The sequence below is a fragment of the Mustelus asterias genome, chromosome 16, assembly GCF_964213995.1.
Source record: "Mustelus asterias chromosome 16, sMusAst1.hap1.1, whole genome shotgun sequence".
Taxonomy (NCBI): domain Eukaryota; kingdom Metazoa; phylum Chordata; class Chondrichthyes; order Carcharhiniformes; family Triakidae; genus Mustelus; species Mustelus asterias.
This window is the reverse complement of record NC_135816.1, coordinates 68332374-68349897: the sequence shown is the minus strand read 5'-3', so window position 1 is coordinate 68349897 and position 17524 is coordinate 68332374. Positions and strand designations below refer to the sequence as shown.

Genomic DNA, 17524 nt, shown 5'->3' with positions numbered 1-17524 from the left:
AAAAACAGAAAATGCTGGAAAATCTCAACACGTCTGACAGCACCTGTGGAGAGAGAATGGAGCCAACGTTTTGAGCTGAGCTCTGACAAAGGGTCATCCAGACTCAAAACATTGGGCGGGATTTTCCGGCTGGCGCATGCCCCAAAACCAGAAAATCCCATCCATGGTTAACAGACTTTCACATAGTCCGCACTCTGCACTCCCCCCTTCACAATTCCAATGGCGGGCAGGATGGGAAAACTCCCCCCATTGGCTCTATTCTCTTTCCACAGATGCTGTCAGATGTGCTGAGATTTTCCAGCATTTTCTGTTTTTGCTCCCTTTCCAGATGTTGTCCTGCTGTGCTTTAAATCCGCTGCCATCACCGTTGTCCTAAAAAAAAAAATGATTCTTGACCCATTGGTGGCTGCCTGTTCAGTTGTCTAGGCCCAAGTTCTGTAATTCCCTCCATGCACCTCTCCAAGTATCTACCTCTCTTTCTTCCTTTAAGACGCGCCTACCTTTTGACCAAGCATTTGGTCACCTGAATCAATATCTCCTTATGTAGCTCAATTATATACTTTGTTTTGTGATGTTCCCCACGTAGTGCCTCTGGGGCATTTTATTACATTTAGTGTGCTATATCTAAGTTGTTGCACAATGTTGAATTTTACGTCCATAACGTCAAAGGACAATTCTGACAGAATTTCTTTAGTTAAATGTTGACTGACTTATTAGACAAACAGTCATCACAGGTGGGCAAAGAGAAACTGTGAGAAGAAAAACAGGAAATGACAGCAACTTATAATCCTGAGCAGATAAGCATGTACCATTTGAAGGAGTTTATGACTTGTTAAAGGTTTCATATCTTGAAGGTCGATCACACAAAAGTGGGCAGAGGAGGAATTGATGGTCTAACAAATCAGAAAAATGGTAACCTTTTGCCTGGTTTGGGGACTTCACGGAATGGAAATGAAGGCTATGGTATGAAATAGGACAATTGCAGGAGATGACTTAGAGGCAGGATTCAAGAGGCTTCTGAAAGTGAGATTGGAAGTGAAGAGGTTCAGGAAGAGAGTTTCAGAGTGTGGGGCCAGGAAAGATGAGGATCCCAGCAATGAGGATGAAGGGTAGGGAGGCAGAAAGAACAGAGCCATGGGTTGGCAAACTGGAGGATAAGCACTTGCAGTCGTCTGGTGGGGGCAAGGCCATGGATTGATTTGTAAATAATCATAGAGATTCAACATTCAGCTTGGAGTTGGGGTGAGATGTTAACGACCTGTATTGCAAGTGAGTTTGAAAACAGCAATGACTTGGGTCAGCCACTGTTTTGTAGGATGAAGCTCAAGAGGTTGCTGAGAGCTCCACTTCATACTGAGATCACACACAACTAGCTTCAGCCTGAACAAGCAGACAGAGGGTGGGACGGGCACCGAAAGGGGCCAGAGGCTAATGTGAAGAGATTTTGGTGGGAATCTTAGGTCTTAATAATGTGGAATGAAGATAAATCTGGCACATTTAGGCTCTCTCTCCCTTTCTAGCCATTTAGCCAATTGAGCTAACTCACCTCCTAGAAAGCAGGGCCCATCAATGTGACAGTAGAAACTCCCAACTGGGAGTGGAACTCACAAAGTGTAATTCAGGATATCACAGATGTACAGTCCATTATTGCAACTGCGCACTCATGATTTACCAAGATGTATGTCCTACTAGCGCTACTTCCTAGTACGTGCAAGCAAGCAAGCAATTGATCCTATTCCTGTCAGATATTCACAAATAAGCTTTGCCTTGGGAATCAGCAGATAATTGTCATGGAACTCATAGAATTCCTACAATGCAGAAGAATGCCACTCAGCCCATCAAGTCTGCACCGATTCTCCAACAGAGCATCCCATTCAGGCCCTATCCCCATAGCTCTATGTATTTACCCTGCTAATTCCCCTAACCTACACATCTTGGGACACTAAGGGACAATTCAACATGGCCAATCCATCAAACCTGCACATCTTTTGACTGTGGGAGAAAACCAAAGTACCTGGAGGAAACCAACGCAGACATGGGGAAAACATACAAACTCCACATGGATAGTCACACAAGGCTGGAATTGAACCTTGGTCCCTGGTGCTGTAAGGCAGCTGTGCTAACCACTGTGCCATCCTTAGGAGTGGAATACCATGGATCTGCACTTCGTTGGGCTCAACTTGTAACCTTTCCAGGGGAACTTTATCAAACATCTAGGCACAAAGCAGGATCTTTCCATATTGCATTCAGGGTGTCACTTCCTCAAAGAATCAGACAGACATACAAACAAAGATTCAACTCTACCTTTTCTGCTAGAGACAGCACTGTGCTCGCCTGGATAATTGCAACTTGCTCTTCATTTCTTAGATTCTGGAAGAGAAATATTAATAGATAAATGTTGTATTATGAAATACATGTGTATCATACAGATAGATAAACAATATATTTTTAATTCTTTGGTGGCATGCATGCATTACTGGTTAGATCAACATTTGTTGCCCATGCCAATTGCCCTCGAGAAGGTGGTGGCGAACCGCCTTCTTGAACCCCTACAGTCCATGTGTTGTAGGTACATGCACAGTGCTATTAGGGAGGGAGTTCAAGGATTTTGACTGAGCTACAATGAAAGAAGAGTGATATATTTCTAAGTCAGGATGGTGTGGAACTTGCATGTGTTGGTGTTCTCCTCGGAAGAGGTTGCGAATTTGGAAGGTACTGCTTAAGGAGCCTTGGTGAGTTGTTGCACTGCATCTTGTAGATGGTACACATTGTTGTTGCTGTGCATTGTTGGTGAAGGAAGCAAGCATTTAATGTGTTTTATTGGCATACTGATTAAGCAGACGGTTTTGTTCCGAATGGCAATGAGTTTCTTGAGTGACATTGGAGTTGCACTAATCCAGGCAATTGTACTTGAAACACTTGTACTCTGTAGATGATGGACAGGCAGGTGGTCAGGTGGTGAATTACTTCTCAGCCTCTGACTTGCTCTTGTAGCCATAGTATTTATATGGTTGGTCCAGTTACATTTCTAGTCAATGGTAACTCCCAGGATGAAAGCAATAGTTAGGAAACTGTCCTGCACACATTTTACTGAACGCAACTCAACTGCAAAACGTCTGATAATTAACATAGTTAAGAAAAATTAGTCACCTTTTTTAACTTCACAAGTTGAAGCATAAACTAAAATATAAGGCACACACTTCTCTGAACAGTCCCAGTGTAGGCCAGGAGACATAGTGTCACAACCCCTGATTGTTATCTCTTAAATTACTGGATGGGAGATTGGAAATCTAAGCCAGTGATTTCCCCACCAACTCTTGTATTCAGCCCTGTTACATAGCTCAAACACCCAGGCAGGGTGTTCCCTGCAGGAACACTCAGGCCTTGTTTATCTGAAGCACACATTATGCAAACTCCACTCATAGTTTTCAACAGAAAATATATTAGCTGGTTGCAACATATAATTAAGAATCATTAAAGCACTCAACTGTTTTGTTGCCGTGGCTACGCAGAGCAAGTTTAATTTCCCCCTTCTGTATTAGATAAGTGGTAGGGTTTAAATATCACAGCTGGCAGCACAGGCCTAAATGTTTAAAAGTAGAATCCAGGTGACATTTCATTGTCACTTCGATTTACATTAGGGCTTGGTTAACTGAGATTAAATGGGAACTAACCAGGTACACTGCAAAAGATGGAAAGGTACAGGTTCTGATATAGGGATTGTGTCCTCTCCCCACACACCATCATCTCCTCACCCCTCCACGCACATGCACACGCACACACACACACCTCGGTGAGAGGCTTTATTGAACTTTTTTAAACTGATTACTTTCTAAAACCCAAGCATCCCACTTTTCATAATGAACAGGAAGCTCATTTGCCACGTTACCCACTATACCCACTGTTCTTCTGTATTGACAACTGTTTGTTCTACTAGTCAGTCATGTCACATGCACCCATGGTTGGGGGGGGGGGGGGGGGGGAATTTTCCTGTCCTGTCCGTCACGGGAATCGTAGCAAGCGGGGAGTGGACTATGCAAAGGTCCGTTGACCTCGGGTGGGATTTGATGGGAGTGCACCCGGAAAATCCCACCTTTAGTCTTTAAATCATGCAATGCTCTTAATGGCACGCATGCATGTTTACATGTGCTGATCATCTGGGAGATGTTCCTTGTCCAGAGAGTGTCATTCTCATGGTACTTGTTGCTGTGGTGACTGCTGCTGTCCCTTTGCAGTTATTGGGGCCTTGTGGATCACTGGTATTAATGATAGATCTGTACTCAGTACAGTTGGTGAGATCCCTCCTTCCTGACCTGTCGGTTGCAGTGAAGGAATAGCTTCACTAGTTGATTCGGGTATATGCCTGGGTTGTGCTGGTTTATTTGATCCTTCACATCCACCCCATACAAATGAGGTGACAATTTATCCACACACATCTTCAGTTTACACGCTGGTTGACTCCTGTTGAGAGCGTTGAGGGCTTGTATCCTGACTGGCTCCTCATGTTTTTTCATGGGTGCATATTGATTCTTGAAGGAGTATTTCAAGGTTACAACTGCTTTACATATCCTTTTATCCTGCTATATTGTCTCCTTATACATCTGGTTGAGTCACCTTTGTGTCATCTCTGACATCTATTTGTTCAGGTCCCGCACAGCTTGATTCACTGAAGACTTCAGTTTATCGTGCATTGTTAGAGAAATTCAGAAAATCCTGGGATTTAAAAACTAATGAAATTACTAAATGGGGAAATTAACTTAGAATAAGGACCACAATGTGCCTTATATTTATTTTATACAGGTTACTATTTGCATTGACACTCATTTGCTTAGGAATTAAAACATGTATTTTAGATTTAAACAAGTATTTTTTGAATGTATTGTGCACCTTGGTCAAAATGCAAGCTGCCCTGAAGCATAATGGGAAGAGAGTTAAACCAGATAGGCCACACTCTCTGGGAATAATAAATCACAGAATGCAATCATGTTATCAGAGAAGTCAAGGCAAATGCACATTCTCATACTCAAGACAGTGAATAGACATGTTCACAAAATATTCACAATGTATATATTCAATTCCGACTGATAATGACAGTAAGAAGTCTCACAACACCAGGTTAAAGTCCAACAGGTTTATTTGGTAGCACGAGCTTTTGGAGCGCTGCCCCTTCATCTGGTGAGTGGAGGACTGGGTTCACAAACAGGGCATATATAGACACAGACTCAATTTACAAGATAATGGTTGGAATCCGAGTCTTTACAGGTAATCAAGTCTTTACAGGTGCAGACAATTCGAGCGGAGGGAGGGTTAAGTACAAGTTAAAGAGGTGTGAATTGTCTCAAGCCAGGACAATTAGTGAGAGTTTGCAAGCCCAGGCAAGTTGTGGGGGTTACAGGTAGTGTGACATGAACTCAAGATCCCGATTGAGGCCGTCCTCGTGTGTGTGGAACTTGGCTATCAGTTTCTTCTCGGTGATTCTGCGTTGTCGTGTGTCTTGAAGGCCACCTTGGAGAACGTTTACCCAAAGACCAAAGGCTGAATGTCCTTGACTGCTGAAGTGTTCCCCGACAGGAAGGGAACACTCCCGCCTGGTGATTGTCGAGCGGTGTCCATTCATCCGTTGTCGGAGCATCTACATGCTCTCGCCAATGTACCATGCCTCGGGACATCCTTTCCTGCGGCATATCAAGTAGACAATGTTGGCCGAGTTGCAAGAGTACGTACCGTGTACCTGGTAGATGGTCTCACGTGAGATGATGGCAGCCGATGATCCGGCACGTCTTACAGAGGTTGCTGGGGCAACCTGTGTGGTGTCGTGGTCACTGTTCTCCTGAAGGCTCAGCAGTTTGCTGTGATCAATGCTCTGTCTGAGGCAAGTAATTGGGGTATGGGGATGGCCTTGGCAAGATATTCATCTTCATCGATGATATGCTGAAGGCTCCGGAGAAGATATCGTAGCTTCTCTGCTCTGGGGAAGTACTGGATGACGAAGGGTACTCTGTCCGCCATGTCCCGTGTTTGTCTTCTGAGGAGGTCGGTGCGGTTTTTCGCTGTGGTGCATCGGAACTGTCGATCAATGAGTCGAGCGCCATATCCTGTCTTTGGTGTCTGTTGCAATTCTCCTCATCAGAGCAGATCCTGTGTATACGGAGGGTTTGTCCATTGGGGGTGGCTTCTTTAACGTAGTTCGGGTGGAAGCCGGAGAGGTGGAGCATCGTGAGGTTATCCGTGGGCTTGCGGTACAGTGAAGTGCTGAGGTGGCCGTCCTTGATGGAGATGGTGTGCCCAAGAATGCAACTGATTCTAGAGAGTAGTCCATGGTGAGTCTGATGGTGGGATGGAACTTGTTGATATTATCATGTAGTTGTTTCAATGATTGTTCGCCATGAGTCCAAAGGAAGAGAATGTAATCGATGTATCTAGTGTATAGCATTGGTTGAAGGTCCTGTGCGGTGAAGAGATCTTGTTCGAACTTGTGCATGAAGATATTGGCATATTGAGGTACAAATCTGGTCCCCATGGCTGTTCCGTGTGTCTGGATGAAGAAGTGGTTGTTGAAGATGAAGACGTTGTGGTCCAGGATGATGCAGATGAGTTGTAGAATTGCGTCTGGAGATTGGCAGTTGTTGGCATTCAGTACTGAGGCAGTTGCAGCAATGCCGTTGTTGTGGGGGATGCTGGTGTAGAATGCTGAGACATCCATTGTGATGAGGAGTGCTCCTGGTTCAACTGCTCCATGGGTGCTGAGTTTCTGTAAGGAGTCCAAAGTGTCACAACAGAAGCTGAGGGATCTTTGCACGATGGGTTTCAGGATGCCCTCGACGTAGCCGGAGAGGTTCTCACACAGGGTCCCAATGCCTGATACGATGGATGGATGGGTGTGATGGCCTTGTGTATCTTCGGGAGGCAGTAGAGATCTCCAACGCGGGGGGTACGTGGGATGACAGCACGGAGGATGCTCTAAAGTTCCAGATCAAAGGTCTTGATCAGGCTGTTGAGTTGGCGGGTGTGTTTTGTGGTCAGATCTGCAGGTAACTGTCTGTAGTACTCCTCGTTACTCAGTTGTCGGTACACTTCTTTGCAGTAATCCGTTCTGTTCAGTATGACGGTGGCCTTTCCTTTGTCTGCTGGTTTGATGACAATGTTGCGGTTGGTCTCGAGAGCACGGATGGCATTGCATTGTGCTTGGGTGACGTTCGGGGCTGTCTTGTGAGTGCGGTTGATGAATCTGGCATTGACGCACCTCCTGACGGCTTGGGTTTTTCTATCACCTTCTTTCTAGGTTCTTTTGCTGCTTCCTTCTGGAGTCTTTTGTTGCACTCTGTTGGCATGTTCAGTGTTACCAGCCCAAGCTTTAGTCTTGCTCCCATTGAGATGAGCGAGCAAGCATCCCATCTATGATCTGGAATTTAGACCAATTTCCTTTCCTGGTATGAGCATTGTGCCATCATATAGCCTCAATGTTACTTTCAAGGGCTTCATTTTCAGATTGCCACACTGAGCCAATTCATAGAGCATGATGCACCCATGTCTATCTGACACTTCTTGTTCACTTTATACTCTCCTCTGCAGTCCTCATTTTAACAGTCACAAACAATTTGCCACCTTTGGTTTTGACCAAACCAACCTGTTTTATGACATATAGTTCTTCACCAGACTCTCCTGCTAAAAGCTCCACCAGTGGCCATCTGTAGAGGCTTGTGTTGCTTTTTCCTCACTAAAGGCTCGTGTGCAAAGTGATTCTGCTTCTTGTAATTAAAACACTGCTTTTCCCATGCTGGGCAATTCTTCTTCACATTTGTATGTTGCCCTCTGCAGTATTTGCATCCTGCTCTTTGTCTGTGATTGCTCTGCTCTCAACATCATGCATCTCCTACTCTGCTCTGCTCTACATATGCTGTAGCTGACATTTCACAATTCCCACATGTCTCTTGCTTTCTTTAGCATCAGTTTCCCATCCTGCAGCAGGATTGCTCTCATTTTGTGATCTCCCTGACATAAATCCTATTCTGGCCCTCTCCTGAGAGTTAGTAGCCAAAACAGGATTTGCATCCATGGCAAATGGGGCTGGAAAATTGCTCACTATTTTTCATAGAACATAGAACATAGAAAGCCACAGCACAAACAGGCCCTTCGGCCCACAAGTTGCGCTGATCATATCCCTACCTCTAGGCCTATCTATAGCCCTCAATCCCATTAAATCCCATGTACTCATCCAGAAGTCTCTTAAAAGACCCCCGAGTTTGCCTCCACCACCACCGACGTCAGCCGATTCCACTCACCCACCACCCTCTGAGTGAAAAACTTACCCCTGACATCTCCTCTGTACCTACCCCCCAGCACCTTAAACCTGTGTCCTCTCGTAGCAACCATTTCAGCCCTTGGAAATAGCCTCTGAGAGTCTACCCTATCCAGACCTCTCAACATCTTGTAAACCTCTATCAGGTCACCTCTCATCCTTCGTCTCTCCAGGGAGAAGAGACCAAGCTCCCTCAACCTATCCTCATAAGGCATGCCCCCCAATCCAGGCAACATCCTTGTAAATCTCCTCTGCACCATTTCAATGGCTTCAACATCTTTCCTGTAATGAGGTGACCAGAACTGCGCGCAGTACTCCAAGTGGGGTCTAACCAGGGTCCTATAAAGCTGCAGCATTATCTCCCGACTCCTAAACTCAATCCCTCGATTAATGAAGGCTAGTACGCCGTACGCCTTCTTGACCGCATCCTCCACCTGCGAGGCCGATTTAAGAGTCCTATGGACCCGGACCCCAAGGTCCTTCTGATCCTCTACACTGCTAAGAATGGTACCCTTCATATTATACTGCTGCTTCATCCCATTGGATCTGCCAAAATGGATCACTACACACTTATCCGGGTTGAAGTCCATCTGCCACTTCTCCGCCCAGTCTTGCATTCTATCTATGTCTCGCTGCAACTTCTGACATCCCTCCAAACTATCCACAACACCACCTACCTTGGTGTCATCAGCAAACTTACCAACCCATCCCTCCACTTCCTCATCCAGGTCATTTATGAAAATGACAAACAGCAAGGGTCCCAGAACAGATCCCTGGGGCACTCCACTGGTCACTGACCTCCATGCAGAGAAAGACCCCTCCACAGCCACTCTCTGCCTTCTGCAGGCAAGCCAGTTCTGGATCCACAAGGCAACAGCCCCTTGGATCCCATGCCCTCTCACTTTCTCAAGAAGTCTTGCATGGGGGACCTTATCGAACGCCTTGCTGAAGTCCATATAGACCACATCCACCGCTCTTCCTTCGTCAATGTGTTTGGTCACATTTTCAAAGAACTCAACCAGGCTCGTAAGGCACGACCTGCCCTTGACAAAGCCGTGCTGACTACTTTTGATCATACTAAACTTCTCTAGATGATCATAAATCCTGTCTCTCAGGATCCTCTCCATCAACTTACCAACCACTGAGGTTAGACTCACCGGTCGGTAATTTCCCGGGCTGTCCCTGTTCCCTTTCTTGAATATAGGGACCACATCTGCAATCCTCCAATCCTCCGGAACCTCTCCCGTCTCCATCGACGATGCAAAGATCATCGCCAAAGGCTCCGCAATCTCCTCCCTCGCCTCCCACAGTAACCTGGGGTACATCCCATCCGGTCCCGGCGACTTACCAACCTTGATGCCATTCAATAGTTCCAACACATGTGTAAAGACAATGGTAAGTCATCGGTGTTTTTCAGTGAGAGGCTTTCACATGAATGCCTCCGGTGCGGCAGCCTCATGGCATAGTCATACGACTATGGAAAATTACATGTCATGTATAGACTGAGTACTTTTCAAAACCCAAACAATTGGCTTTCCCTGCAGTAAAGGGGAAAGAATCAAGTGGCATCTTTCTGTGTTATTTAATGTGCAATTCCCTGCCAACCCAAAGCCTGCTTTAAAGGCCTAAATGCCACTTGCCTGCCTGCCTGCCCATGAAAGGAAACCTATATTGCTACAGTGTATGCTAGGACTTTCCACTTGACTTTAATTGCACCATCACAACATCCACCACGGAGAAATCAAACCCTTTTCCAGAAGGAGGAAGGAAAGAAAGTAAGGGCCACGATTCTCCTCCCAAAGTAATTAAGTGCTGCTGCCAGCAGGAAAACCAGAGTGTTTCTGGCAGCACTATCCAGGTGGGATTCAACCACCCTTTGGTTGCAAAGTATTCTTCAATGGGAAATACAGCTTTAAATAGATCAGGACGTACTTTATAAAGAGCACAATATCAGCACCCCCACCGCCCTCCTCCCCCCTCCCCCCGCCCCCACCCCCACCCCAAACACAGACATTGCAAACCCCTGCAGGCCAGGGAAGCACTCCTGACCTTTCACCACAAAGGGGCGCAGCACTAAATGTTCAGGTCAACCCCTCCAAGCCAGACAAGCATTCGAGTGACACAATCTCATCCTCATCCCATCAGTCAGAGGCCTCACCACCCACCCCACCCCACCCCCAACAAGAGAGACTCTCTTATATGGAGGCAGCAAAGGCCCCACCCCCTTCAGGCCTCCCCCCTTGGCAGTGCCAACCTGGCAGGTGCAACGAGCTAGGGAATTCCAATGGGTTGGATGCCTGTCGAGAATCCCGATTTGGCCCTCTCGCCCAATTCTGCAGGTCATTGGAATTTCCTGCTGGGGCCAGCAATCCCAGAGAATCATCACCTGGATGTGAATAGAGGAATTAATCCTCTTCACTTCTGTACAGCTGCCATAACAGGAAAAGTGGGTACATCCTGACTCCCTTAGCAATGAGGGACCAGAGGATGGGAGAAAACATGGGAGAAGGATAAATCAGTTTCATTATTAAAACCATTCGTTGATTTAGCTGTGGCGATAAGTGCAAGTCCTTTTGTTTTTTTCTCAAATACAATGTTCCTCCTCCAGGGGGCAGTAAAGCTTCTCATCCACTCACACTTTCCCCATTTCCAAAGCCAGGGTTGGACTGCGAACAATTGTCTCAACTGACAGCTAGCTTTACTCCTGTTCAAATTTTCATCTCCCCTCACATTCTTTTAAACTCTTTCATTGCAGAGTGAGGACAACAATTTTTAACATGAAACAGATGAAATAGGTTGCCCAGAATTACTGTAGGCTATCTTCATGAGTGTTCACCCTTTACTGATGGTGGAGGAATGAAAGTTTACGTATTGTTGGAAATAATCATTAACTATTTGAATCAATAAGCTAGTTTTTTTGTCTCCTGCAATGTAACTCCCCAGAAAATAAAATGAAGCCACGAAATGCAGGCAAATTTTCCTCTAATGAAGAGCAGTGTCCACAAGGTTTTGCCCATTTATTGTCCAGCAATGTACATGTCAATTGATGTCCTCTAACCAGTTCCTCAGCTGGGATCAACTAGCTCACTTAGGACCAAGGAGTGAAATTTCAAGCTTCTTACACAACGTGCCCTAAGAACAATATTCAATGACCTATCAACATCACAGTGGCTGTTGCGCCTGTGCCTTCAGTTGTGCAGTTGGACTGGTCTTTTTTGACTAGCCCGCCTCAAATTCAAACTCGTCTTATCATGTACACAAGACTGCGGCTGCTATTTTTCAGCCAAACCGGGTGGTGCAAGGATATGTACACTTGGAACAATGTCGGCTGCTGGCCTGACACGAGGGCAAGTTCTTCCTGAATTGTACTAACCTCTACCCAAAAGTATCTTTGGGCTATCCATCCATTGAGTGCATACCACCCAGGTTTGCCATTCATATTTGGTTATCCACATGTGTATATTTTCAAATGGAGTCAACGGGGTAAGGTGGTGAAGAACACTGACAATTGTTACCAGACCTAGAGGAACAGGACTGCTTCATCAAGCTCCACAAATTGAGCCCAGCTGCCTGGTCCAGCTTTCCTCCTTCCAGACATCAGGGCAGCTTTCTCCCCACCCCTAATTTCCATCAATGTCCAACAGCCCTAATGGGTTGTAGCCCCAGTGGTGCTGGCTTGGAGTCAATGGGCTGCCCAAGGGTCCTTAATCTCAGGCTGCAGCCTGCCATCCTGATGTCATTGAGGGGTCAGAAAGGAACAGGCCTGTCAGGAGGCAGAAGCCAAATGCCCGAACACTGCTCAGTGAAGTGATGGAGCGCAGGGGGAATAACATGCAACTTCTGTTCCTCACCAGGCAATGGATGGCAGTACATTTAGCCACTGAGCAATGAATCAGAGTTTGATATCAATCTGACATCCATATTCATAATGCAAGACTTTTTTTGGGTAGACGGTTTGTCTAAAGGGAACCCTCAGTACAAAAGTTGCAATAATTAGGATTTCACTTTTCATATACAACTTTATGATGAATAATAAACACTTACCCCATTATCTCCAAGTATGTCCAGCTGTTTAATGAGGTCATGAATGGAAACATCCTGCAAAGTAAATTATTCCAAAGATATTTAGCAAGTTAATAATTACAAAAGTCAAGGACAAATCAAATAACATAAGTAAGTTATCACTCATTGTTACATACTTCCCTGCTCTTTCCTTATGAACCTATAATGTTTTCCCCCTTCAGGTATCCATCCAATTCCCTTTTCATAATTACTGTCAAGGCAGCTTTCACCACATTTACAAAAAGTACATTCTAGATCACAGCAACTTGATATTCTTTAAAAAATGTTCCTCATGTCAACGTGATTCTTTTGTCAGCGACATTACATCTGCATCCTCTGGTTACTGACCCTTTCGCCAGTGGAAGCAGTTTCTCCTTATTTACTCTATCAAAACCCGTCATAACTGTCAACACCGCTATCAAATTTTTTCTTAACCTTTTCTGCTCCAATGAGAATAATGTCAGCCTCTTCAGTTTCTCTGCCCAACTCAAGTCCCTCAGCCCCCTCATAAGTCTCTTCTGCACCCTCTTGAAGGCGTAGAACTGAACACAATGATCCAGCTGAGGCTGGGCATTGCTTTATGATGATTCAGCATGCATTTTAAGATTTCTGTACTCTGTGCCTCTACTTATAATGTCATGTTCAAAGATCTGTATTCATATGCCCACTTTCACCCGCCACCCCCATCCCAATCTCTGTTGCTGTGCCTTATGTACAATTTAGTGATGTGATCTCTCTCCATTCTCCCTACAAAGCTGTATCACTTAACTCCTCTCCAAATTAAATTTCATCTGCCATGTATCTGTCAATTTCAGTAGTCTCTGGTTTTGGCCAGGTGGACGCGGATGGGACGTTTCCTCTTGTGGGTAAGTACAGAACTATGGGGTCCTGTTTTAAAATTAGGAGCAGAAAGATCCTGCCATTGGGAGGAGGGTAGGAGGTTGGAAAGACTTTGGAACTCTCTCCCTCAGAACAGAGGTGGCGCCATTTCATGTTTTAATGCCGAAGGTAGATGGGAATGTGGAATTAGAAACATGAGCAGATCAAGCCATAGTCTTATTAAATGGCAGAACAGGCTTGAGGGGCCGATTGGCCTGCTTGTGTTCCTAATTCTTATGTTTATGAAAACCTATCTGGTTCACTAATGTATTTTAAGGAAGGAAATCTGCCATCCTTACTTGGTCTGGCCTACATGTGACTCTATCCCACAGCAATGGCCCACCAAGCAACTCAGTTTATGGACAATTAGGGATCGGCAACAAATGATGCACTTGCCAGCGACACCCACATCCCAAGAACAATTTTTTTAAAGAATTAAAAGTAGGTTGTTTAACCATAGTCCATGTGATCTATATTGGGTTGATCAGCTGAAGGGGACGAGAGCAAATTTCCAGAGCATTTTTTCCCTTATTGGCCCAGTGTCTTGCCTCTCACAGATATTAACCTGACTGCTAGGAGAGGGAGAGGAAGAGATAGAAAGAGGCTGTAGTCACCATGCTTAGGATACCATGAGTGTTGGTCAGGTTTGATGGACCATTTTGTCTATTCTTACCCATACATTTTGTGTGTCTGTATGTAATCCACCTGCATGACGTCAAGATCACTCAACCATAATATTCAAAACTGGAAATTTTGACAGCGTATTTAAGAGGCCAGCTTGCAATATTGGCAAGGGTGGGCTGGGCAAGGCTGGATCATGCAATAGAGGTGGTCCCTAGGTGGATCATATTACACACAGCAGTATCCTGGAATAGAACACTCATGGGTCAAAAGCTGTGCACACGGTCTCGCCATCGGCAGGAGCAGAGAATCCCACAGGCATGAATGTCCGGAGAATTCCGGCCAACAATTCAAGGGCCCAAGGATATTGCCTGAAGGAACAGCACACCATTAAAAAAAATTATTTGATGGCATGTGGGTGTTGTTGGCATTTGAACAAAGGGCAGTTAAAAGTCAATCACACTTCTGGATCTGGGGTCACATATAGACCAGACCGGGATTTTACAACAGTTTACTGGCACATTTCCTCAGGCTAGCTTTCCAATTCCAGGTTTTAGCGACTGAAATAAAATTTTGTCAGCTGCCGTGGTGGGATTTGAAGCCGCCATCACCAGGAATTACTCTAAAGCGCACTAACTTTTGTTACTGGGATAAATGTAGCAGCTATTTCGTGCATGCGACCTCACAAACAGTAATGAGATGAATGGTTATTCAGACAACTTACTGTTGATTTTGGTCGAGAGAGGAATACTGACTGGGAGAACTCCCTATTCTTCATTGAATCGAGAGGTTTTTAATATCTGCTCAAGCCAGTGGAACAGGCAGGTGAGAATTTAGTTTAAAGATCTATGGTGCAGAATACCCTAGATGAATTGTTCAAACCCTGGCATGGCTATTGAACCCACAACCTTCTGCTACCAAATGGGTCAAGCTAACAAGAAAAACCTGCAGCATTCACACAAAGATATGTCCCTGCTCTGTAGACATTAAACATTAACTGATGAACGATTGTGGGGAACAAATGCTCCCAAGTTTGCAGTAAGCACTCCCAGTGTGCAGAGAGCTGCTCCCCAAGTGTTTAATTTGAAAAGTTAATTCAAAATAAACCTGCACATTTCTTAATACCAATCCACACTTTCACAACGGTGGAAACCGTGTCTAAAAATAAGACATTTTGTATTCATCAGGCTGAGGAATATTAGTGCCAAGAGATTTTCCTATTCAGTGTTAACAGACAGCATTCACAGGCCAGATTTAACAGAGGTTTCCACAAAGTGCAGCTCCCTTTTTTTAGCTCTGATTTCAGAAGAATGAGGCCTATCGCAACAATGCGGCTGGAAGCCTTTGTCGAGTAGCACTGCCAATTTCAGACCAAATTCAGAGACTGTACTGGAGGTTCAACACCCACTGAGAACAGGATCAAGACAATTCCAATAATAATCTTCACATCTGACAAGGAAAGCCTTCAAATCTTGGAGATGAAAGGGCTGTGCCTAAAATATAATATGAACTATAGCCCCTTAGGAAAACAGTGGTTTTCAGAGGTAGTGTAACACTCAGACTGCAAGTGATCTGATTAACATACCGTGGATTAAACTGAAATATTGACCTTGTAACTTTACTATTTGCTTTACCTTCAAACGACCTTTCAATTGAGGTAACCCAGCCTTATACCAATTCTGGCCATTGGAAAACATGTGTCGCTCTTAATTTCTCAAACAGAATTAGATGTGAACGTATGTCAACATGTACCTTTACACCTTCCTGCATACAGTAGATCTGAAGAGCACTCACGCCATCTGAGAAAGGTGTAATCTGGAGGTTGAAGGCAGGGGACCTTCTTTCTCTCTCCTGCAGAAAGGGGATAAATAACAAATGGTAAGGCATTTTGCTCAATTCAGAAAAGGTACATAAATCCACAAGTTGTAGATTCATGCTTTGGGTGGATCCATCTTTGTGGCCAATAATGTTGTCAGTCCTGGGGAATGGGAAAGATTTCTGGGACCCAAGATCATGCCCCAATAGTGCTGAAAAAGCAGAGCTAAGATGTAGGGTAAATCAACTCATGCACTTCAGAATAATTTATTACACACAAAGCAATGCTTCCGAGAAACATGCTGAGGATATGTAAATCCAAGCCTTAATTATTAATACCCTCGGCTCAGTTGAAACAAAAATCAAATCCCACAGTAAAAGAGCAATCGCTCCTGTTCCAGTGTGACATCACCATTTCCTACATTAGCCACCTTTGAGGTGGACTGAGAAATATCAGTCATCGATTACGTCCAATTTTGTGCCTGCCAGGAAAATGGCTCAAATCTCACAAACTGATTTCCTTCAGGATGTTTGGAGCCACCATAGACGGGACATTTAAGTCCCATTACTTGGGACTAAGTTCACGCCATGTTCCAGAAGTGAAACAACAGTGTTCTAACACACCAGTCACCAAATTGAAAAGACTTGGTTCTCTCTTTTGGACTACATGAGGGACCATAAGCATCACTTCCTGTTGCTTGGAGAGAAGTGGTTATATTACTTGGGGCACCACACTGTATGGGGCAAGGTAAGGAGACAGGCCTCCATTAACTATCTGCCAGTCAGTATGGGGATTGAACCAACATTATTGGCATTATTCTGCACCACTCTAACCATCTAAGATAGCTGACCTGCCCAATATCGTTGACCATCCAAGGCCCAGATTTTTATCACGACGGTGAACATGCCGAAAATGGATGAGTTTTCTAAGCCCCACCCAAATTTTTGAGGTCCCACCACGGAATCCAGCATTTCCCATCTTCACAGGGTTGGGACTGGAGTTGGGCTGGTTTCGCGAATGCACAAATCCAAAAGGCATCTGGTTATTTAAATCACCAGCTACCTCTAATGACATCTGATTTTTGAATTCTGGTAGAGTAAACCCCAGAGCAGCAGAGCAGACCAGGTCAGAGGGCATCTGAATGTAGTAGATTCATTTGCATAGCCAGGGTATCCCTCAGATAGGGTGTTGGAACATCTTTGGAAGAGGTAAGGCATCTCTCTGGATGATTAAAATTAAACATGCTTATGCAATTCTCACACACAAATTCATTGGAATTGTATAGCTGCCAATGAACTGTCTAGCTGTCAAGGGACTGTCCAGCAAATGTCCAAGTTGTCCAAGAAATGCTAAAATTTTCCAGAAAGTGTCAAAGCTATCAAGGAAGTCTCCAAGGACACTAGCTGAGTTGACAAGGAGGGGGTAAAGACGAAAGGTGGTGTTGCGGGGGCATGTGAAGGCATGGGTGAGCACTAACCTGGCATAGGCAATATGAGGGGCAATGGGGGGAATGGGTGGAGGGCACAGGTTCCCATAAGTTGGCATGGATGGGGCATAGGGTGTGTGTGGGGAGGTGAAGGATGTTTCTTGTTTTCTTATTTCATATATTTAAACATAGAGCCAGAGCACAGAAGCCAGCCGCCTCCACAGCTGGCAGTCTCCACATTCATTCAGGGTTGCCCGCCCCAACTGCTATTCCAGCCCACCCCACTCACACCCACCTCCCCTTGACCAAAAGTTCAAGTTACGTACAGACATTTTTATAGGTTGAGATCACCAAGCCAGGTAATCTCCTGACTCTGCGCACCCGGGTAGTAAAGAATAGTCAGGAATGACTCTATCCTGTA

At 45.0% G+C, this 17524-nt stretch overlaps 1 protein-coding gene across 2 annotated transcripts in view; it reads right to left on the bottom strand.

Moving 5' to 3' along the window:
• Positions 1-17524, bottom strand: part of jakmip2 (janus kinase and microtubule interacting protein 2) — a 111273-nt gene that overhangs the window by 19683 nt on the left and 74066 nt on the right. For both annotated transcript variants that reach the window (XM_078231643.1, XM_078231644.1), the window contains 3 exons: positions 15614-15712; positions 12344-12397; positions 2305-2370 (listed from right to left, as the gene is read on the bottom strand). In XM_078231643.1, the coding sequence (XP_078087769.1) occupies positions 2305-2370; positions 12344-12397; positions 15614-15712 (219 nt within the window). The remainder of the gene's footprint in view (positions 1-2304; positions 2371-12343; positions 12398-15613; positions 15713-17524) is intronic.